Genomic DNA, 22,072 nt, shown 5'->3' with positions numbered 1-22,072 from the left:
CAAGATGCCCTTCTCTCTCACCCGGCAACCGCTCGTTCCCTCCCTCCCCTCAAATTGCCTTCGCTCTCAGTGACTCATTCTCTCTTTTAAAAAAATAAATAAATAAATTATTTATTTATATATTGTTTTTAGTCCCTCGCAATCGTTTCGGTCAGCCACAACTCGCAGGGAAAAAACAAACAAACAACACGGGACGGGCTGATGGGGCTGACGGGAAGGGGTGGTGGGGGGTTTTACCAAAGATGGGTCAAAGTCTGAAATTCTTTCACCCACTTTTCCCCTCCTCCTCTCCGTCCCTTCTGTCACTCCGGCTGCTCTTTGTTACATCATCTGTCCTCTCCTATTCTCTTCAGGACCCCCCTCCCTCCTCCCTCCTCTTCTGTCACCCCCCCAGCAGTGAGTCACTACCTGTATTGTTTCCTCAGTAACAAGAGGATTGATCAGAGCCGCTCAGTGTTTCTGTTGTCTGGGCTTGATCAGACCCATCCCCGGTGTGTGTGTGTGTGTGTGTTGGTGAGGGGGGGACTCCTGACTGGTATCCCAGAGGGGATGGGTTGGTAGGGGGGGATTTGGAGGAGGAAAGGAGGGGTAACTCCAGTGAACTATTACTAATCTGGGAAATGAAGGCACTGCTGTTCGTGCTCGGGTCATCGTTCCTGTTTGCTCTGGTGAGGCGTCACCGGAGCCTGTGCCCGGCCAACGATGGCCGTCAGACGTACCGTTTAACGCAACAGGCAGGATGCTTGAGCTGGGCTTTTTAAAGCGGTGGTAATTTCATTTTAACCCATCATCGTTCGGCCCTCTGGGTGCTTCGCATTAAAGCTCAGACTAGTTGGGGTTCTCTTTGCATCATCTGCAGATTACGTGGAGCTGCTTTTAATAGAGCAGCTTTTAGTTTGGATTGGATCTTTGCTTCAACGTTTCTTGCTGTAAAGATGCTTCTGTTTTTGCTTTATTTGCTCCAATTTCAGACCTCCGTATAGAAAGTGGTAAGACAAAGTTGGTTTGACATGTTTGTCATCCGCTGTTATGAAAATGTGTCTGTTAGCAAAATATCTCAAGCAGCTGAACAAATTTTAATCAGACTCTTAAGAAAATAATCATTGGCTGAACATCTACTGAGTGATTTACTTTTGGAGTCTGCCTGATTCAAGATGGCCACCAGAATGACTACAGCTCGATCGGTTTTACAGACACTGAGGGAAGATTTGGGGTGGCAGTAGCTGAAAGTCACCCCCAACTCATACTCTGAGCTATAATAGATGACATGAGATCTTTGTGGAGATACACAGTCCTATAAGGGATGACACTTTTTTTTATTTCTGCCGTAAATGCTTCTTAACAGGCATGATGTTTTGCCCCCGAGTCGCCGTGTATTCCTGAAGTTTGTGCATTTCCCGACTGACCTCATCCCGTTTTTATCGCTTGTTTTCAGGCTCCCTCCCCCACAAACGCGACGGGGTCGCCCTGTCAGAACAGCCCCGAGGACTGCGGCAGCAACTCGGGCGACGTGACGGTCCAGTCCTCTTCGAGCAGGGGGAGCAACTCGCGCTGGTCCACGCTGTCCTGGGACACCCCCTCCGAGCTGCTCTCCCCTCCAACCCCGGACCCCGGCGGCGCGGGCCCCCTGGACGGCGACTCCAGACCCAGTTCAGGTAAATCCACGCCCGAGCGCTCGCTGTCGGCGGCCGAAATGGCGCACACGTGTGTGATAACAGCTCAGGCTTGTCACCTTTTTGATAAAACTGCGGTTCACCTTTAGAGATTGCTCATTTAAACATTAACCACAATCTTTTTACGTCTATTTACCTGAACTCTGGATGACTTGGCCCTGGCTGATTTTTGCTGTTGACCCTGCAGTTTTTTTTGTCATATTATGAAATTTCTGCTCTTTAGGCCTTTAAATGTTTTCTTTCCTTCTGTACTCGTGCATTTTCAACACACGTTAAATGTTCAGTGGTTAGATTTTCCCACTGAACTACCAACACAAAGATAATGACGTACCGTGACACCCTTCTCCTGGAATTTTAATGAAGTTTGAGTTTCTGTAGGTGATGTCTCGTTTCTGTTTAACTTCTTTCTACAGCCCCTTCAAGCTGCTCATTTATTCATACAGACGTCCATCATAAAGTCCTCTGTTAGGAGCTGAAGTCTGGCCGCGCATGAAGCGTAAAAACTAAACCTTTAATGCCTCTATACAGCGCCGACTCAGCAGATTTTTCCCCTCTGCAAGGTATCTATTCAGTGAGTGGGAGCTCTCTGTCGGACTCCTGTTACTCCGTGTCCAGCGACGCGGCCCACGGAGGACCCGCGCCCCCTGCCAGACCCCCGAAGCTGTGGGAACAGGGTCCTGCGTCTGCCGACAACACTGACATCCTGTGGTCAGAGGAGGCGGTGCAGCCGCAGCAGCCTGAAGCCAACAGCGGTCAAGAAGACGCAGAACCAGCAGAGGAACCAGAACCAGAACCGGGTTCAGGTGAGACGATCGGCGCCATGTGGTCCGAGTCCGTCAGCAACTCATTTTGGTCTCCCAGCTTAAGTTAGTTTAAACAAATGAATATACGTTAGGTTGTGAACATAAGCGCCGGTTTCGAGGTGATTCATGGGAAATTCAGGTGAGTAAATATTAACAGTTCTAAAGTAAATATGAGCAACACTTATTAATTTTTTTCCCCCAGAGGGCCATAGTGTTAGCACAATATGCCGTCTGCCTCTGTTTTAAATAGCACAATATGCCGTCTGCCTCTGTTTTAAATAGCACAATATGTCGTCTGTCTCCATTTTAAATAACATATCAACAAGTCAGAGAAAAGCTTGCGTCGTTCTGCTTCTACGACAGCATTGAGCTTTGGCCTGTTTTGATAATAACTTTGTAGCACAGCATGCTCGGCTGAAAAAATGTATCTTGGTGTTGCCTTCTGTAAACACTGCAACACGAATCTTGGCATCTCCAACGTACCGTCGGAAAACTGATGCTTGAGACAAAAACTTAGATGTCGTCTCATAAAATATGCATTTTCAAAACGGTATTTATCTTTAATCTGATTCTGCTAATCTGGGAACTAAAGATCGAGTCCTATTTTAGTTCCAAACATTTAGATGTGGACATCCCAGATGTTTTTTTTTTGCCTTTTAAAAGATACTCAATTCTCTATAGGTTTAAATGAAAGTTGTTTTGTTTTAATTGGAAAATTTCAAGGGCTGTATAGATTATAGACTCTTAAACTATATTTTGCCTATGTGAGATGAGAAGTTGTCCACTTGCATGACCTGGGTGACCTAACATCATTATAAATGATCTAAAATAACTTATTTGTGATTTTGTTCTCTCTTGCTCTGTCCCAGGGGACCTGGACGCCACAGGTCTGAGCTTTCTGTCTGATCTCTGCACAGTACTCGGCGACTCCTTGATTTTCTCCATCATGCCTCTTCTTCGCACCGTTTCTCCTGCCTCGCACCATTCAAAGCTCCAGCTGGACCCGGGCTACTGCACGGACCTGGTATCCCGTCGGACCAAAGAGGTGTACTCCTACCCGAGCCCGCTCCATGCTGTTGCCCTCCAGAGCCCCCTCTTCACCTCCCAGAACCAGGAGCAGTCGACCTCTACAACGCCCGAGGATCACGACGAGCCGCTGGACGCCAACATCAATACAGCCGCTCCTGTCCAGCCTCAACAGCCGCCCACTCTGGCCTCCGTCACCCATTTGGAGCAGTACATTTCTCGGCTGGCTCACCAGTACCACAGTCGGATGACGTTGTCCACCTCCGATCTTAGTTCAGCTGCCACGCCTGGTTCAGTCACACACAAAGGTCTTTGCACCCCTGGCAAAAGCCACGGCTCCACCCAGTCGCTGTCGGCCTTTGAAAGCCGTAGTACCCCCTCCACCCTGCCCGGGGGCAGCGTCACACCCTCCAAGTCACTGCTGGGGAACTCATCCAGAGTCAGCCTTAGCGCCATGGGGAAAAAAAGTACCAGGAATTCAATCAACCTGGGTAACCTTCCTTCGGCGACTGGCGAGGACTTGAGCATAAATCTCCATCTCAACCTCAACTTGAACCTGACTCCTGGGTTGAGTTCTAGCCACGGGCTGGCAGACAATCCCAAAAACGCCAGCTGTGGCGCTCTGAGGGGCGACTTTTCTGCTGCTTCAACTGCCTCTGCCTCGTCACTTTCGTCTGCCGCACCCACTCCGGGGCTGAGGTCTCGTTCTCGGATTTCAACTTGTCCAAGCACCCTGAGCCACCGCAGCTCCCTGGAGGTCCCGTCTGGCTCGGGAGCCAGTTCTGCCTTCAGGTCGTCCGCCTTCTGCCGCTCGTTAGACTGGAGCAGCGGCGCGCCGCCCGAGACCGGACAGTCAATGTTTACTTTAACTACCGGATCGGCTCCTGGTTCTCAGCGCAGCAGCTTAATCCAAGAATCCTCCCCTGGTCCCAAATTAAGCGAAGACTCCCCCATGGTGGGGGAGATCTCCCGCCTCTCCGGTCTGTCCAAGGCGGTGGTGGTTGGACTGATGGAGCAGGGGGTGGAGCTGGACATCGATTGTTTTCAAACGGATTCTGCAGGTGAGATGAGGGGCCACAGTAAAAGTCACCTAACAGCCCAGAAGGATCAGTCCCACGACTACACCAGGCTGACAGAGGCCAGTCCTCAGAGACCGATACAGCTCTCTCTTAGTGTCACCCACTCTCCCCAGTCTCAGTCGAGCCTCACCCCTCCCCTCTCCCACTCCAGCAGCCCCATCCACCCGTACCAGTCCATCCATATTCCGTCTTCCCACTACGCCTCATATGGCCACTACCAGCACATCCCTTCCCCATCCGAACCCCCGTCCTCTACAGCGTCCTCCCCGGCTTCGCACCCCACCCCGAGGGCTCATTCCCCCCCACGCCCCCTCCAGCCGTCCCCACTGGGTGCAACCCCCCTCTCCGTTTTCCGGCGGGATTCGCCCTTCCAGTGCTCCCTGCCCCACACCAACACCAGAACCTCGTCTTTGGAGCAAGGAGGCATCCAACCAAGAAGCGGGTCGCTGCGGCACAGCGGGGGAGGAGGCGAGGGTGGCAGCAGGTGGAAGAAGGCGGAGGGAGAGGGTCTCTATAGAGGAAAGCACGCCTCCCATAGGTTGGTCAGGGCTGCTACTGTTAGCAGCTACGCCAAGAGGGAGAACTACAGCTCTGTGTGGGCCGAGGAGGAGGAGAACGAACGATCAGCAGCCCAGACCCCCAGGAAGTCCTCCAACAAACTGTGGAGGGGCTTTGAGGGACGGCTCTGGGGCAAAGACTCCGAAAATGAAAAGGAAGAGATGGACAGAGCCGAATATGGGTACGGCTGGAGTAGGGGCAACATTGGAAGTTGGAGGAGGGAAGCCCGAAGGGTGAAGGCAACATACAGCAGTGTTGACAAAAAGCCAAAAGTGGACTGCTCCCCCATCTTCTCCAGGATGAGAGGAAAGGACGAGGGGGAGAGACACAGCTCCAACTTCCGTCTTTCTAGGAGGGCTTTGTTCAGGAGCGAGTCCCAGGGCTTGCTGGTGCCTCGTAACCACAGAGAAGAGTCGGCAAAGAGGGCACACTGGGTTTCTTCCTTCGACGTGGCGCAGGGCGGAATGGGGGTCGGCAGAGATGAAGGGCTCAGGCTTCTGAGAGCGAAGGAGGAGGACAAACGCCTGTCTTCCACCGCCAGCCTTTTTAACCTGTCTCGTTCTCAGAGCCTAGAGGGCAGCTGCCAGTCGCTCTCCCCTCTGTCCTCCCCGTCGTTCTCGCCTTCCCCACCCCCCCGGGGGCCTCTCCAGCGCTCGCGCTCACTGAGGGATCTGGGCAGGAAAGTGTTCGGCTCGATGAGGTCCCTGAGTCTCAAGCAGAAGCCATCCAAGAAGTGACACTTGTACAGTGACAGATGCGTTTGCCGATGTGTTGCATTCAAAACACCAGTTGTGCTTCGTATTTTGTTTAACGTAAAAGGAAGTGCCATCACCGTTTAATTTTGAACCTTAAATGTGCATCGAGTTAACAGACAGTCAGGTTCTCTGATCCAGCCCGTAACACGTTGGCCACATTTTGATTTATCGCCAACACGGAGGTTTCTCTCGGACCCATACAGGCTGTAAAAGATTAGATTTTTTTAAAAACATCTTTTGAAGAAATAACAAATCATAGCCACTTTTTATATCCTCTAAAAAAAAACTTAAAAAATGCTTCTCTAACTTCTCCAAACACATTTTACAGCTCCATAGAAAGAGCTTTGAAGTTTAGTGTTGATTTAGTTTGTTTAGCCAGCAGCAGTGCTGGAAGGTGCTGGTTAAGTGAAAAAACAACAACAACAAAAGACCAATTTGATTTGTCTGTGAATAATTAATTACCTTTAAGACATGTAAAGAAAATAACACAGAGGAAAGAGAATATTTTAAAACGACTTCCTCAGAAGATATTTTTTTCCAGAGTGTGAATGCCGTCTCCAAGGATCTGTCAGCCTAACACCACTTTGGGTACTTTTTGTGACAGAAAAAAAAAAGCTCCATTCTATCCTACTGAATATTAACTCATTATTGGCTATAAAAAGCTTGATTGCATAATAGTCTAACCCAGTATAAATGTGTACACATACTCCCTCCCCTCTGCATGCTGCTCTGTGACTTGTTCAGTGAATATATCTATTGTGAGAATGTACTTTTCTTCTTTGACTCTTGGCAATACTGCCTCTGAAGTACAATCATGTTGGTCAGATAATGACCGAAAACCAAGCAGATACTCTTTAACTTGATATTTTGCTCAGGATTTTGAAATAACTATTGAATTATTAAAAGACTTAAGAATTGTATGAGAATAATTTGTGGCTTTTTTTTTGTGGCTTATGACAAATAAAGGAAGCAGACGAATAAACTTGTTCTGTCCATGAAATCCTTGCACTGAATGTTGCGAGTTTATTAAAAAGAGCTCTGAAACGGAGGGGGATTATTTAAAAATGTTTTACTTGGAAAACTCAAAAAATCGACATTAACATCAGTGAACAGAATGATTCAATTATGGAGCCATTTGAATAGTGCACGAAGAGTCTCTTCAGCTTTTGGACTTACTGGACTTCATTTCCATGTTGCTAGGAAACTAACTCGTCCGTGCTCGCCTTTCTATTTTCAGCAGCAACATATTTGCTGCCCTACTGACTGCTTTCCAGTCTGTACGACGTACAAACATTTACTTTCCTGTGTCCACCTCAGACTAATAACGGAGACGGCAACATCAGCAAGTCAAGATGTGCGACTGCTTCTCTGGTGTCGTAGAGTCGGCCTGAAGTTGAGGTGTAATCTGTCAGTTTAAACTCCGTCACCTGATCTGTTCGGTTGGTTAACTTCCTCTCCAATGCCGTCCTTGGGGCCGGAGGAAAACATGTCTCGATACATGGCTTTCTCCTTTTGCAGCTCCTGGTTTAGCTTCTCCTCGGCCTTCTGCAAGTATTTCTTCACATTGGCATCTGTGGCAGAAAGTAAAAGTTTGGTTTTAGGGTGCTGTGCATAAAAGGCAATGAAAAGTCACACTTGGGCCATGAAAGTTTTTTTAAAATCTTAGTTAAATACTAATTGCCTACCCCTGACAGATTTTTAATGAAAATTTCTCAAAGTAATCACTGAATGCACATCTACAGCTGGTTAACTTTTGGAGCCATATTGAGACAGCCACCACAGTTAATTGACATTAGCCAACACAAAAATGACTTCAAGTCAGTCCATTTAATAGCATTTGCATTAAACGGCACATTAGTTTCAAGGTTCTGTCATTTCTTAACACAAGATGAAGTTAGTCTAAAACTCTGGCATGAAAGGTAGCAGACAATATGTATTCCTTTAAGCAATGCTAGCTCTTTATTTTAAATTTTACTTTACAATCCTTCCAACATTTTTGTTCATACGGATATGCAAGTTTTAAAAATAAGTAACTATTTATTAGACAACTCTAAGCCTACTGTAGCTGATTACCATGTCCGGGCTCTGTTCCTACCGTTAGGCTGCGCTCTGCAGGCCTGGGTGAGGTACTGTTTTGCTGTCAGAGCATCGCCGATCTCCAGAGTGGCTACTCCTGCCCTGTACAGCGCTTTGACGTTGCCTGGTTGCCACCGCAGCACTCGCAGACTGTACTCCAGCACACGAGCGTAATCGACCTTATGTTTCTGCAGCAAACAGGCTAAAACACACACACAGGTTTCACACAAATATCCAACTGCAAACTGAGCAAAACGCCTTTTTTTTATCTGCATGGTCCAAAAAACATGACACAAAAACAAAATGATTATCTACCAGCTAGATTGTTGTAGCAGTCCACTTGTGTTTTTCTCAGTAAACTGTCCTGTTCAGGTGTGAGGGGAGGTTTCTCGGGTGCGAATCCTTTCACTGATGCCATCATGTCTGCGTCGAGGGCTCGGAGCACCAGCAGAGCGCGATGATAGCGGCCAATGGCCGAGCGGATGTTTTTCTCCCTGTAGAAAGCATTTCCTTCTGCTTTAATCTGAACCGCTTCTTCTAGAGAAGCCCAAACTGGCTTTGCAGGAGTCCCTCTGTGTCCTGCAGAACTCTGTTTTGGTGCCACGGCTCCCTGCTCCTCCAGACCGTCCTCCATTTCTGCTGTGGCGCTCATCAGCTGCTAAGAGGAGAAACCACATAATTAGAAACCAGTAAAAATGTGTCACTATCTCATAGTGGACTTCATCATTTGATCCGAGCCTTTCAGATAATTAACAAATTATGTGGCGCAAAAGCAGTATATTAATATGATCCATAAGCTACAGAAAGATCTTAATGCAATGCTCTTAAAACACACATATTGACTGAAGAGCATAAAAAATTACATTGGCTAAAATTTAAGATATGTTAAATACAAACGTGGCACTTTTGTAGTTTTAGTTGGTTCTGAAAACTTTTTACGGCACTACACAACATTTAAAAAACATGATTTAATGCTAAAATGTCTTTAAATAGTTCCAACATGAAGAAAATGATTCAACTGCCATCAAAATGTTGATTTTTTTTTAGTCTCTGTCTGCAGTGAATTTATTTCTGAAAGAAAACAAAATAAGTAAATGTCCACAGTTTGTTAAATATATTATCCCACAGCAGCCACATAAGTTAGGTTGAGTAGTTCGCTGTCATTAGTTGTTTATCATTAAACAATTAGATGGCAACATGGGCATCCTGTTAAATCAGCACATTGTACCTGTTTAAACAATTTGATTGTCTCAGAGGACAAAGATCTGGACTACAGCTTAATGCACACAAGATTCAGATGAACATTCACGTCACATGGCAACCCCTGGTAGAGGCATATGTACCGTACTTATTTGTAAACTTAAATGTAAAATATTGGGAGGAAAATAAAGCATGTAAAACGTAAATGTGCTCATTATTCTGGAGCACTGCGACAAAACGTGTCGCACAGAAATGTCACACACGTTGCTAGGTAACGACTGGCTTAAATGTAAGTAAAGCTCTACAGTGCTAAACACATTAAAGAAACACATTTTTTCTATAAAACAGTGCACTACTTCCAGCTGTTTTGGAGGGCCCTCTTGTACGTCCGGGTTTACATTATTATTTAATAGTAAGAGCTTCTTCTAAATGGTTTAACTCTGGACTTGCAGAACTGTGTTAGCATGATGCTAACCGTGGTGCTAGCGCTGTTTAACGAGGCCTCCTCGCTCACGAGCTGCGAGCTGTTTTTAACTGCTCATAAAATAACATGTGCTGGATAACCTCTGTTGCATGGTCTCACCTTATGCCGATAAAAACGGGCATCAACGGATACAGCTATGATACACAGTGGGTAGTCATATTTAGCACAGGAGGCGGCTTCATGTTCTTCTTCTTGTGTTTTTAGGTAGAAACGGTGAACTCACTCGCGCCCCCCGCTGTTCCAAAATGGCAGCGTTTGGTTTGTTCTGTGGCAGGACGACATATTACATATTAGACAAATAATAAACAGAGCAAATATGTTTAATTAACCAGTAACACTTCCTGTCCAAAACAGAAATTTTAGAAATATGCGAAGCCAAATTCTAACAATTGAAATTCACATTTCAGATTTACATTCTTAGATAACAAAAATGGAAAACTATCCCAGAAATCTCTAACATACAAAGAAATAATAGGGGTATTTAGTTTTCATTTTAGGATTAGTGAAAACAACAACAACAGCATTGACAGTGAATATAGAAATGACTATCAACAATGTAATTACAAATGTCTAAGGAGATTTTGTATAATTAACAAGAACCGGTCAATTTAAAGTTGTGACCAGTAACACCTGAATGTAAACTAATTATATGTTATAAACCACATATAAAATCTCACTTTTAAAATATGGCCTAAAATGAGACTCTAAACATATTTAAACATTAAGACATAACATCTGTGTGTTAATTGTAAAGGACTTTATCAAACTAACTATGTTTAAAAGTATGTTCTGTAAATGTAAGGCATTTATAATTTTCATATCATGTATGATATGAAAGGAAAAAAAATGGGAATACATAAATCCAGAAATGTTTAAAAACAAAAACTGAGTAGAAATCACAGTTTTGTAACTTTTATTGTTGTGATGGGGAATATATGGAAATGGTTTCTGTAACGTCTGTAATTGATGGTTTCCGTTCATTAAAGGCGTAATAATAATAATAATAATAATAATAATAATAATAATAATAATAATAACAACAACATTAATGGACGTCGATGGGAGGAATGATAACGGTCGCCAACGTCTGTGCGCATGCGCAGTGGCACTTCACACAACCGCAGTAAGCAAATATGGCAGCGGCTGTCGACAGTGTTGTGAAAGTGTAAGTTTACCTTTATTTCTTTTAAAAGAGTGGAACGCTTTCCCGTATCGAGGTGCAACTTAACGCTGTCGGATATAATTTCACTTCTCAGCTCCCGTAATTTCACCAAACTCGTTGTTGTTTCATTTATTTTTTTTACATTTTTTTGATACAATATTTGTCCCGAGAGAATTACGTTATCTTCGTGCTACGGCTAGCTCGTTAGCTTTGTGGGGCACTTAGAACCTAGCCACCGTAAAGCCGCTGTCTTTGTCCTACCTCCAGTCGCTCCTGGGTGTGCTCACGGTGGTGTTACACAGAATAACAATAAATACATTTAGTCATCGGCTGGTGGGTGAAAAGAGCGGGTTTAATGTGGAGTAAAAACTGTCAGCTTGGCGGGCGCTCTGCTGCTAACAATCAACCTTTTGTTCTGACAGTCCTCCGTCGTTTACTGTTAATGCTGCCCCCATTGCTACGGAACTACGCGAGCTGTTAGCAGATAATTAGCCAAAGTATGAATAAATTGAGACGGAACAATAAATGCGACAAAATGTTTCGAGTGAGACTCAGTCCTAATGCTGCATTTGAGGAAAAAAAATCAGTTTTATTCACGTCCTTAGGCTACCATAATGTGAACTGCTGTAGTTTTAACAATGTGATAAACTTACATTGTTTATCACCATCAAGCAATAAAAAGAAAACATAGGAATTCATTTATAATCTTATGATTGTGCAAGTTTGGGTCATTTAATATAAATAAAGCTAGTTTGTAGCTTAGGCATGATGAAGGGTTTTGGATGTAAGCCATTTTTTTAAGTTAAAAAGGCAACATTGCAGTCATTTTAAGAGGTAAAAGCTATTTAGTAGACAGTGAATGACTGGAGTTGTAAAAAGGCACGGTTTTAACCCTTCAGCGTGTTTTCCCCTTAGCTTTGGTCAGAGGATCCGTCCTGCTTGCCCGTCTCACTCAGTGTCCCCTTCCGATCCGCTCTTTCAGGCTGGGAGAGCAGTACTACAGAGATGCCCTGGAGCAGTGTCACAGCTACAACGCTCGCCTGTGTGCCGAGCGAAGCATCCTCATGCCTTTCCTGGACTCTCAGACCGGTGTGGCCCAGTCCAACTGCTACATCTGGATGGAGAAGAGGCACCGAAGCGCAGGCACGTCGTCGGGGTTTAAAACGACGAGAGCGGTCATATTTTGGTCTTGATGCTACACTTTCTTAAGAATGCTCAACAAAATTGGAACAAAAAATCTCTGAAGTTTTCGTCTAAAACGACTGTGTTTTTATATTTTTGTCATTTGAGTGGTTCTGTCATTTCGAGAGGGACTTCTAGATAACGATGAAACTCACTTCCTTCACTGTTGTTTTCTTTTTTTCTTTACATTTTGCTCCTCTGTGTGGTATCAGGCGTAGCTCCAGGGCAGCTGTACACTTACCCGGCTCGTCGTTGGAGGAAGAAGCGGCGCTCCCATCCTCCCGAGGACCCTCGCTTGGCCTTCCCAACTCTAAAAGCAGGTACCGCCTTTGGCGAAAAAGCCTCCCATCGTGGACACATTGGAGCGTTTGTACCGATGCCGCTTCTGAGACGTGTCATTACCAGTCATCAGTAGAGGACATTATTCTTAAAAAGGATCAGTTTTTTTTTTTTTGCCGTTATTGTTTTATTTTCTTTAATGTCATTTCAATGGACGTGTTACTGATTGGGTGGGTGCATTTCAGCTGATCTGGAGCTGGGTCTGAAGCGTGATGCTTTGGGAGCGGTGGACGGAAGCAGCTTGGAGGCGCTGCTGAAAGGGGAGCCCCTTGAAAGAAGGAGCGGTGCGTCGGACCTCCGCGGCCCGGACGATGAGGCGGCCACCGTGGAGCCTCCTGCAACCTCAGCGGTCACTCACACGTCCTCAGGGCGCATCCGTAAGGTTAGACCCCAAACTTACAAAACATCAGATCTTATCTAAAAAGTAAAGAGGTTAAGCTCTTGATTACTGAGTGTCAGATGGTAGATTACACACAGGCTCTAAGACGAACAAGAGTTTAGACGTGAGCTAATCCAGACTGTCACCGCAGAGGGTTCTTGACCACGACGACTACCTGGATGATCTCGATGATGAGGACTTTGAGGACGAGACGCCCAAGAGGAGAGGCAAGAACAAGTCGAAGGTGAGTTTCTTAAGACGACCAGTTCCTCAGGGGACGCTGAGAGACAACGGGAGAGGGCGAGAAAGTCCAGTTCGAGTGTCTTCTTCCTGTTTCCGTGCCAAATCTGAAATTTGTCATTTAGGGCCGGAGTGACAAGAACGGCAAGAAGAAATCCGAGGCTGCGGCAGCGGCGGCGCTGGAGGAGAGGGACAAACCGTACGCCTGCGACAGTGAGTAGAGCCGCCACCGCCCGCGTCATGCATGTCAGCGAGAGAGGCTTTTGCTTTTTTTTTCTCCTTTGAAAGACAAAGACAAGCCTTTTGCCATGCATGATGTAATGTTTAAAGACCCCACTTGGAACTAAAGTTTGCAGGATTGAAATTGAAAAAGTTCGTTTTCTGGATGCTTTTTTTTTTTTTTTTTTGCTTTTTTTTTAAAAAAATTTTTTTTTTTTTTTTTTTCCCCACAACGATGCTTTGTGTGTGCTACGTAACAGCTTCTTGGCCGCGGCTCACTGTGTTTTTGCTACTTGCGTCTCCACTGAAATTTAATCCTGTGGCAAAAAGATTTAAAAAAAAAATCTAATTTGGGAGTGATGAATGCCACACTTCCAGCTTGGTTCCACATCGGGCCTTTTTTTTTTTTTTTTAAAGCGTACCCATCACGATAACACTTTTGTATGACGGTGTGTGTGTGTATATCAGTCTGTGGGAAGCGCTACAAGAACCGTCCCGGCCTCAGCTACCACTATACACACTCTCACCTGGCAGAGGAGGAGGGCGAGGACCACGAGGAGATTGAGGCACCACCCACTCCTCGCCAGCCTGAGGAGCAGAAGAGTGAGTCAGTCTCAGGGTGCTGAGAGAGAGCGAGGCAGAGAAAGGCGGGAGGGAAGTCTGGTTGCATGCCGTGTCGCATGTGTTTGTTGAAGGGAAGTCTATTTTTCTCATTTCTTTTTTTTTCATTTTTTACCCAGCTCTTTTCATTTTTTGATTTTTTTCTGTTTTTTTATGATTTTGAATCCAAATTTTGGATTTCACTGAGGATTTCTGACTAAAAAAATATGCTTGCACAGTTGGGACATCTGGCAGTTTTTCAGCACATCATTCATCTGTTTTTTGTGTTTTTGTTTTTTTCCTCCTCCCCAGCAACACAGTCCATCTCATAGGTGTTGTTTTTCCTATTTGCACGCGACACAATGTTTGCAAATTCATACATACACGTGTGTGCTTTTTGTTTTTGTCATGGAGTCATTCGTTAAAGCTCATAATTCAATGCGTCATTAGTCAGCTGTGATGGTTAAAATAAGTGTGACGGTCACTCTAATTTTGAGAACAAAGTGTTTTTTTTTTCTTGTTAGCCCAACCTGTAAAAACTGTGAGCCTGTATGCAGCGTCGGGTTTTAATGACAATTCTAATGTGCTTGAAATATTTCCTTTTTGCTCGTTCTCCTCCTCAGCAAATAAGAAGGGTCCCAACGGATTGGCGCTGCCCAACGACTACTGCGACTTCTGTTTGGGAGATTCCACCTTAAACCAAAAGACCGGCCAATCAGAGGAGCTGGTGTCCTGCTCAGACTGTGGACGATCAGGTAGGACCCGGTGTTTTTTAAGACTTGGTTCGTCGTTTTTGGACGGAAGCAGGTTGATTGTTGTTAGTCGCTGGTGACTCTCGAACAAGTCTCTTGGTTGTGCTGGTGGACGCCAACATGTCTCCGCCTCCCTCCCGCAGGCCACCCGACGTGCCTGCAGTTCACCCCGGTGATGATGGCCGCAGTGAAGACCTACCGCTGGCAGTGCATCGAGTGCAAATGCTGCAACGTCTGCGGCACGTCGGAGAACGATGTGAGCCTCGATCTCATTATTTCCACTAAAAGTCATACAAGATAGTCATGGGCCACGGTTCAGGAAAAACAAAATTCCTTGCAATATATATATATTTTTTAAAAATCTAGTTTAAGTCTGTGTCTGGTTAGAGCCATGCATCCTCTGCTCTTTGCATCACAGACCACATTTAGCTGGGAGTAGCTCAGACCGGTTTATCTGCACGGTTTGTTTATTCTCAGGTTTGACGAGGCAGCAGATCAGATTGTCCCTGTAGGCTACAGACCCAAATATACAGTAGTTTTCTGTGCGTATCAGATGTAGAAAAACATACATTTAGTTTTATATTTATCGACTAGAAAAAAACCTTTCACAGGATGAAACATTTGGTGGGGAAGGCCTAATTGAAATGTCTGCAGTATGAACTTGTTTTTTGGCGTAATGCTGCTTTTTTATGGCTTTTTGAAACCTGCATGATTCTCAGTGTTTGGTTAAACCTAAAGAGCTCCTTGGGCTTCATGCAGTGGGGTTAATTAGTCAATTAGCACAAAGGAGATAAAGTCTAAATCATTTCATCGTGTCTGTATTCACAAATAACTAAGCTATTAAACAACCAATAAACCCAGCAGACTAACTGAAAGATTTAATCCTTTTTTTCCCCCCAGTCTTTCAGAAAAGAGCGAGTTTTTGGATCACAAACTGCAGAGATTTTCATGTTTCACTTTTAAGGAGGCTTTTTATTGGATTATTGACAGAAGTTTCCCAACGAGATGGAGACAGAAGTGTTTCCTGTTCTCAAAACCAAGTTAGGGAAAGGTGTGGCGGGGGGAGAGGAGGTTGTTTTATAATTAGGCCTGTCCTTCATTTGTGTCGACGCAGTAAATGTCAGCAGGTTGGTTGCAAGTGATGGAAAAGGTCAAGTTATCCTCCGCAGATAATTTAAAATGCTCTGTGTTTCAGTACGGTTTGAAGGTTGCTCTTGCCCTTCTCTGCATATCAATGGACTTCCTTCATGTAAATACTCAGTCACCAAGATAATGTTTAAATCTTGAAGGACAGAATCAGAAGGTGGCAGCACCCATCGATAACTCCCCTGGTTCGTTTCATTTAAAGGCCCGATTTCAACAACTCGGTCATCACTTTGCCAACATGATGTTGTGTTTCTACAGGACCAGCTGCTGTTCTGCGACGACTGCGACCGAGGATACCACATGTACTGTCTAACTCCACCCATGACCGAACCCCCGGAGGGTAAGCTGCCGCTTCGCTGTGGAGGTTAATCCGATCCGCTGGGCTACCCTCTGATCACCTGTGGAGAAACCTCCCAGAAACCTTCATGGGTGAACTCAAACACTTGAGCTTGAGTCTGAGAGTTCACTTGACTTCATAGTGAATGATCAGGAGCCTTAGTATTTTCGGACAACTAAAAGAAAAAAGAAGTATTTAGCTTTGGTAGCGGCATGTGCTACAATGTACGAGTGATGAATGGGATTTCAATAAAAACCCATCCCTCTTTAGAGCTCTACAGCTCAGGCAGACCTCACAGCAGAAACATCATTCAAAGTTTAAACAGGTCACAAAAAGGTGAACTTTACTTCACTGAACAGACATTTTCATATCGTTTATGGTTTTTACACAATCGTCGTTTAGGTTTTATGATTTTTGGAGGACAGTTGATGTCACACTGACTTTTGAAATGTCTAAAAATGACAAAGCTTTTGCAAACAAGTTATACATCAAAACGTATAGATTCTGGCCATGGTGACCATAACCGGCCACTTTTGATCTTGGTTCTCTTTACACTTCTTATACAGTGGCTTGGGAGGTAGGGGAGGAGGGTTGCTGGTTCGAGCCCCCACTCCGTCCGTCTTAGCTGTCGTGTCCTTGGGCAAGACGCTTCACCTGCCTTGCTTACTGGTGGTGGTCAGAGGGTTTCGATGGCGCCGCTGTCATGGCAGCGTCACCTCTGTCAGCTCGCCTCAGGGCAGCTGTGGCTACAATGTAGCTCACCACCATCAGTGTGTGAATGTGAGGGTGATTGACTGAATGTAGTGTGAAGCGCTTTGGGGTCCTTGGACTAGATAAGGTGCTATACAAGTGCAGGTCATTTACCCTTCCCGGTTTAGGAGTATTCTCTTGGTTTTGATTGTTGGAGAACCGGCTGCTCTGATGTTCCTGTGTTGTTCTCAGGGAGCTGGAGCTGCCACCTGTGTCTGGCTCTGCTGAAGGACAAAGCCTCCATATACCAGCAGAACCAGAGCTCTGCCCCCGAGTGACATCAGAACACGAACCCCGCCTCTCTCAGCGCCTGGACCCCCGCCGCCGCCACCACTCACCCTCTCCAAGTTCAAAACGTCAGACCTCCACTCAGTCCAGACTGCCTGGCTCCCGTCCCGACGCGGCTGAGCCAGAACCCAGATCAGCTTTACGAGTCGCCCTCTTCTACAGCGTGAGCCGGGTGGGGTGTGGAGGGCGGGGACTCGAAACCAAAAACCAGACCTTGGATCCGTCAACACGGGGATTAAACCATCACTACCAACCTGCCTACAAACTCCCAGGAACTTGTTCTCAAACACGTAACACGCCGTGTGTACATACGTTCGATACACACGTCCTATTGGACTGCTAGAGACTTAAAGCATGCAGTAACCATAGTAACTGCCGTCTCCATGGGAGCTCCCAGGAGCAAGAAAGGATTAGCATCACACATACACACTCACACGACGCAGACTGTTGAGACAGTCTCCCAAATGATCTATTTTTACTCACCGAAAGTGGCGCGGAGAAGGCGTCCCCTCACCCGCGATGGGAGGATGTTATTACTGTGTCTGATTATTGGTGGGCTTTTCTAGTGGCTTTTGTCTGCGTGTGCCGTCGTCCCATCCATAGGAGCATTTAATGTGTGTTTTTAAAAGAGGTCTCTCAAACCACAGCGACTCGTCACTATAAAGTAGCAGGACAGAGGTGGGGAAAGCAAGTTGACGGTAATGATTTTAAGTTTTTATTTTTAATCGTTCAGTGTATTAAAACACAGATGAGATTCAAACACTAAACCAGAGAGGCTGCAGAGGTCAAGAAGCTAAAAAAAACCCAAAAATAACCTCACACCTGGTTCGCTCTCAGACCGTACAGCCGCACCACGTCCTCACACGACTTCTGGCATCGTTTTAAAACCCTCCTTTGGCAGCTTTACGTTCAGTTTCTCCCGTGGTTTTGAACAGCTCCATGACGCTGGTTTGCATGCAGAACAGTTTCATATCACAAGTGTTTCTTCTTCTTTTCTTTTTAATTATTATTTTATTTTTTACATTTTATATTGCCTGATATCCTGTTAGTATTTGGGAGTTTTTACTAGTTGAATTTTGTAAAATCTGGTATCACAAACACTTCAGTATATAGCTCCTAATGCATTCTATGTACTGTATTGACTTTTTTATTTTTTATTCAGACTGTGACATGTTTGAAATCATTTGAATATTTGTTGGTTGTTTTCTTTTCTGAAATGTCAGACTTTCATCGTGAGTATTTGTAAAATGACGTACTTTGTTGTATTATTTTTATTTTTTACGTTTCTTTTGTATCAAAGCTGATTTAGCCCGACTGAAATAAAAAAATAATAAATTCTCTAAAATGTTCCCGTCGTTAAAGAGTCAATTCTAAGAACAAGAACATCTAAAACAAAAAAAACAACAACTTGGGATAATGTTTAGAAATTAGCTAATTTTATTTGTCAGAACTGTTTTCTGCAGTAATTTACAAGAATTTCAGCTAAAAAGCAGATCTGTTAGCGGCCATCTTTAATCAGGTTGACTCCTAAAGTCAAACAGCTGTAGATGTTCGTCCAAAGATTACTTTATGAGCAATTCAATGAAAAATCTCTCCACCGGGTCGGGAAATATTTTGCTAACAGACAAACATGAAGGCAATTACAGGTCTGCCCAGCTTTGAAGGCAGCAGGCGATCACAAATTTTCTACAATCTTTGGGTTTTTAGATTTAGATGATTAGTTCCACAGAGGAAACAAAGAAGTTAAAGCTAAAAAAAAAATCTGACATTTAACTCAGTGTTGAAGGAAGAAATGAATCTTTTTCACAAAATGTGCTGCTTTGATTCTGACGTAAAGACGTTTTCTACTGAAACAGTGTCTGTAAATACTAATATATACATACTTATACAGTTACTGTAGATTTGGGACGTGGTATAAAGTGTTTCAGATGCTCAAAGAAGCCGACATTTTAGCCTGTGCTTCAAAAACAAAAGAAAAGAAAAGCGGCAGTTTTGTTTTTAACTAAGTTTTTGTTTTTCACCCGGCAGTCAACGGACTAAACTTGATATCGTAACCATTGACATAAACCGCTCTTATAAAAACAAGAAGTTCTAACATTTCTGGATGGTTCACTGGTCACCGTCTCTGTGTGGTTCTGCCTAAAACATCCGAGAAGCTCGGGTTTATTTTCCTGCAGCAAACAAAGTTAAATGAAGTTTTTCATTCAGAGTTTACATCAGCTGCCGCATGTGGGGAAAAAAACAAATTAAATCAAATACATCTTGTCCAGTTTTTAAAGAGGATAAAGTTTGAGGCACAGAAGAGAGAGCTTGCAGAGCAAAGAGTTTTATTGCACTCACACCTCAGGAAAACTGCACTCGAGGGTTCTCCGAGGGGACGTTCAGGGACCGAGGAGCGTTAAAAACGAGGAGCCAGGACAACAGAGACTTAGTGCAAATATTCGGAGCGCGCCGATCAGCCATGCTACGCCGTTTACAGCCACGAAGGTGCGACGAAAAACCGGGACACGAAACACGAAAACAGGAGCACGAACCGAGAAGCGACTACATCGTTTTACACACGTGATTCTCTGAGGTTTCTCGGTGTCGGGGCACGCTTCGGGCTGCGGGGGATTCAAACTCAACACTTTATAAATTCGCTGTGACACGTCAAGTGCAAGCTGGGCTCGAGTCCTCAAACCGTGCGCTGAAGGTTCTCCGGTACAAAACTATTTAAAATACTCGTTTATCAAAGGTAAACATCACTCACAGACGCCTGGTGTCACAGGAACGCAGCTCCAACAGCCACCGTGAGGAAAAAGGAAAATCCACGCCTGCGTACATTTAATGGCAGCAGTGAAGAAATCTGTCGTTGGGACAGAGTGTGTGTGTGTGTGTGTGTCCTCTACAGCCTTTCAAAGCCGACGGAGCAGACGAGGAAGATGGCGTAAAGCAGCAGGAGACAGAGGCCCAGCCTGCGGTCCAACCTCCAGCGGTTCAGATGGACACACAGAACCTGAGCAGAGAGAGACGGGCTTCACTTCCTGTTCTGCTGCTGGGACTCAGATTCTCAGAAAAGTTGATGCAAAGCTCTCAGGCTGTGATGGGGGGGTGGGATGATGTGGTGAGGAGAAGTGAGGCTGGGGGGGATGTACTCACGGTGAGCGTGACCGAGGCCAGCAGCAGAATCACCGAGTACACCAGACCTCTGCTGTTGATTGTCACCTGAAATCAGGCAGAAAAATCTAATTCAGCTTTACAATGAAACGGTTATTAATGAAGCACATCTTATGTTGATCTAAAATGTCATTTGCTAAAAAAATATCTTGTTCTACATTTTTTTTTTGCCGTCTGATGAATCTAAGTCCTCCTTTCGCTCCGTTTTTGGTCTCAGAACATTTTTATAGTCTTGTTTTTTTTGGTTGTTCAGCTAAAAATAAGACTGAAACAGCAACAACACTGATTTAAAGCTAAGTTTAGAGGCTACAAAACGGTTCAGAGTTGACAGGAGCTGCACATTCATGAATATTTAATTCCTGTTGTTACGAGTTTTAACACCCAGGTGTATTTTATTCATCGGTCGGTGAAGAAGGATTTGAAACAGAGACGTCACTTTAGCTGCATTAAACACAGATTGTAGTTTTTCACCCTCTCCACGTTGGTGGCAGTTTGTAAAACAAAAATGGACCCTTTAATAAAGTCCCTTTGACTGAGGTGGTGTGTCCAAACCTTCGGCCGTATGTGAAATGTGTCCAAACAGAAAGACAAGTTTTACCACCGATCCGTAGCTGACGATGAGAGTCCTCAGCGCCCAGGGGAAGCCCAGGCCCAGCAGCACGTCGAAGATGTTGCTGCCGATGGAGTTGGACACGGCCATGTCGCCCATTCCTGCAACGGTCCCCATCCGCACGGGAACACAGAGTTAAAACACGCAGCGTCAGATCAATAAACCCGTCCTCATCCACCTTACATGTAAACTGAGGACAGTTCGTTAGGAGAAACTTTGTTTTTTTAATTAGATTTGATTTAAACTACAAGATTTTTAAGAATCTCAGTTTATAATAGAAGGTTTCTGCTACTTTAATGGTTTAAAGTCCTATTGTTTTATTTAACTATTTATTTGAGATGTCAAATGAGATTTTTCCCCAAATGAAACTAAATTCAGGTGCAGATTTTAGGCACAGCTGAACATGAATTCAGAGGGTTTAATGTGTTTTATTCTTTTAGGAAAAATCATATTCACAGGACGCAGACATTTTCATCACGGCGACCTGTGGTTCCTTTAGATTTCTAACACTTTATTTTCAAAGATTGACGAAATAAATTTGCTTCTTTCTCTACAGAAGTCAATCCATCTCCTCAGAGATCCAACATTTGACTTTCTGATCTGTAAGTTTCACCACCAACAGTGTAGAAATATTTGTAGTTTTCATTTCTTCAGTCGTAATCTGCTCTGATCCTGATTGTTGCTTGATTTTTTCCCCATGCTGGGATGTCAGGTGATAACAAACGCACACACCTTGTCGGGCGACGATGAGACTGGCCATACAGTCGGGAACGCTGGTGCCGGCCGCCAGAAAAGTGATGCCCATGATGACGTCGGGGATCCCGAGCGTGTAGCTGATGATGGTCACCTTAGGGGAGGAGGAGACGGCCGAACGTGAGTGACTTTACCCCGCGCGCGCGTGTTTGCGACAGCCGCCGGCGCAGAGTTTCCTACCATCCAGACCATGAGGTAGGAGAAGAGGGCGATCCAGAGCGTGGACGCCATGAAGGTGAGCAGGTACCAGCGCTCCCATCGCGGCCGGCTGCAGTCGGGGACGGTGCAGTGAAGCAGGAAGCTCAGAGGCCACGACAGGAGCCACTTCAGACGCATCCATCGCCCGACTGAGGGAGCGACCAAAACACACACACACACACAGACGCATGTACACAACGATTCCCCCCGACAGGCGTCATTACAGATTCATCTCAGCTTTTAAATTATTCACGGCTCGGCCTGAATGTGCCTGTGAGTGTGTGTGTGTGTGTGTGTGTGTGTGTGT

At 45.0% G+C, this 22,072-nt stretch overlaps 4 protein-coding genes and 1 long non-coding RNA gene across 7 annotated transcripts in view; 2 read left to right on the top strand and 3 right to left on the bottom strand.

Annotated features, from left to right (window-relative positions):
* Window positions 1–1,508, bottom strand: part of LOC119617339 — a 4,206-nt gene extending 2,698 nt beyond the window's left edge. The window contains exon 1 of the long non-coding RNA XR_005233575.1: window positions 1,407–1,508. This is a non-coding gene — a long non-coding RNA (uncharacterized LOC119617339). The remainder of the gene's footprint in view (window positions 1–1,406) is intronic.
* si:ch211-168f7.5 (mucin-17) overlaps window positions 1–6,814 on the top strand; it is an 11,745-nt gene extending 4,931 nt beyond the window's left edge. Inside the window, exons 2-4 of the mRNA XM_037977365.1 lie at window positions 1,436–1,655; window positions 2,234–2,476; window positions 3,346–6,814. Coding sequence (XP_037833293.1) covers window positions 1,436–1,655; window positions 2,234–2,476; window positions 3,346–5,876 — 2,994 coding nt within the window. The 3' untranslated portion in view covers window positions 5,877–6,814. The remainder of the gene's footprint in view (window positions 1–1,435; window positions 1,656–2,233; window positions 2,477–3,345) is intronic.
* Window positions 6,815–6,946: 132 nt separating this feature from the next.
* On the bottom strand, window positions 6,947–9,909 carry ttc9c (tetratricopeptide repeat domain 9C). 2 transcript variants are annotated; one of them, XM_017403864.3, is made up of 4 exons: window positions 9,754–9,909; window positions 8,286–8,628; window positions 7,990–8,172; window positions 6,947–7,465 (listed from the first exon to the last, which is right to left on the bottom strand). In XM_017403864.3, exons 2-4 carry the CDS (start codon window positions 8,620–8,622, stop codon window positions 7,308–7,310), a joined length of 678 nt encoding a protein of 225 aa, XP_017259353.1. In that variant the 5' UTR covers window positions 8,623–8,628; window positions 9,754–9,909; the 3' UTR covers window positions 6,947–7,307. The 2 variants fall into 2 exon arrangements, with proteins under 2 accessions (XP_017259353.1, XP_017259354.1); XM_017403865.3 differs by having other exon boundaries at window positions 8,286–8,625; window positions 9,754–9,907.
* Window positions 9,910–10,724: 815 nt separating this feature from the next.
* On the top strand, window positions 10,725–18,397 carry LOC108228322 (zinc finger protein ubi-d4-like). 2 transcript variants are annotated; one of them, XM_017403866.2, is made up of 11 exons: window positions 10,725–10,819; window positions 11,799–11,959; window positions 12,211–12,318; window positions 12,523–12,719; window positions 12,868–12,960; window positions 13,082–13,169; window positions 13,644–13,778; window positions 14,399–14,530; window positions 14,671–14,783; window positions 15,932–16,013; window positions 16,953–18,397. In XM_017403866.2, the coding sequence occupies exons 1-11, from the start codon at window positions 10,788–10,790 to the stop codon at window positions 17,036–17,038; spliced, it is 1,227 nt and encodes a 408-aa protein (XP_017259355.1). In that variant the 5' UTR covers window positions 10,725–10,787; the 3' UTR covers window positions 17,039–18,397. The 2 variants fall into 2 exon arrangements, with proteins under 2 accessions (XP_017259355.1, XP_017259357.1); XM_017403868.2 differs by lacking the exon at window positions 13,644–13,778.
* Window positions 17,767–22,057, bottom strand: LOC108228320 (sodium/potassium/calcium exchanger 4-like). The gene is made up of 5 exons (XM_017403863.3): window positions 21,748–22,057; window positions 21,547–21,661; window positions 20,803–20,915; window positions 20,187–20,252; window positions 17,767–20,043 (listed from the first exon to the last, which is right to left on the bottom strand). The coding sequence occupies exons 1-5, from the start codon at window positions 21,901–21,903 to the stop codon at window positions 19,933–19,935; spliced, it is 561 nt and encodes a 186-aa protein (XP_017259352.1). The 5' UTR covers window positions 21,904–22,057; the 3' UTR covers window positions 17,767–19,932.
* Between the last annotated feature and the right edge of the window lie 15 nt (window positions 22,058–22,072).

Source organism: Kryptolebias marmoratus, linkage group LG9 (assembly GCF_001649575.2).
Source record: "Kryptolebias marmoratus isolate JLee-2015 linkage group LG9, ASM164957v2, whole genome shotgun sequence".
Classification (NCBI taxonomy): domain Eukaryota; kingdom Metazoa; phylum Chordata; class Actinopteri; order Cyprinodontiformes; family Rivulidae; genus Kryptolebias; species Kryptolebias marmoratus.
The sequence above is the reverse complement of the archived record's forward strand: the minus strand, read 5'-3'. Positions and strand labels throughout refer to the sequence as shown.

Excerpts from the sequence above, each read along its gene's own strand:
- LOC108228322 (XM_017403866.2), top strand. The coding sequence starts at position 10,788 with ATGGCAGCGGCTGTCGACAGTGTTGTGAAAGT. Across the intron at positions 13,779-14,398 it reads CCAGCCTGAGGAGCAGAAGA|CAAATAAGAAGGGTCCCAAC; the intron begins GTGAGTCAGTCT and ends TCTCCTCCTCAG. Across the intron at positions 14,531-14,670 it reads CTCAGACTGTGGACGATCAG|GCCACCCGACGTGCCTGCAG; the intron begins GTAGGACCCGGT and ends TCCCTCCCGCAG.
- ttc9c (XM_017403864.3), bottom strand. The coding sequence starts at position 8,622 with ATGAGCGCCACAGCAGAAATGGAGGACGGTCTGGAGGAGCAGGGAGCC. Across the intron at positions 8,173-8,285 it reads CTGCTACAACAATCTAGCTG|CCTGTTTGCTGCAGAAACAT; the intron begins GTAGATAATCAT and ends TGTGTGTTTTAG. Across the intron at positions 7,466-7,989 it reads CTGCAGAGCGCAGCCTAACG|ATGCCAATGTGAAGAAATAC; the intron begins GTAGGAACAGAG and ends TTTCTGCCACAG.
- LOC108228320 (XM_017403863.3), bottom strand. The coding sequence starts at position 21,903 with ATGCGTCTGAAGTGGCTCCTGTCGTGGCCTCTGAGCTTCCTGCTTCAC. Across the intron at positions 20,916-21,546 it reads TCTCATCGTCGCCCGACAAG|GAATGGGCGACATGGCCGTG; the intron begins GTGTGTGCGTTT and ends GGACCGTTGCAG. Across the intron at positions 20,044-20,186 it reads TGGCCTCGGTCACGCTCACC|GTTCTGTGTGTCCATCTGAA; the intron begins GTGAGTACATCC and ends CTCTCTGCTCAG.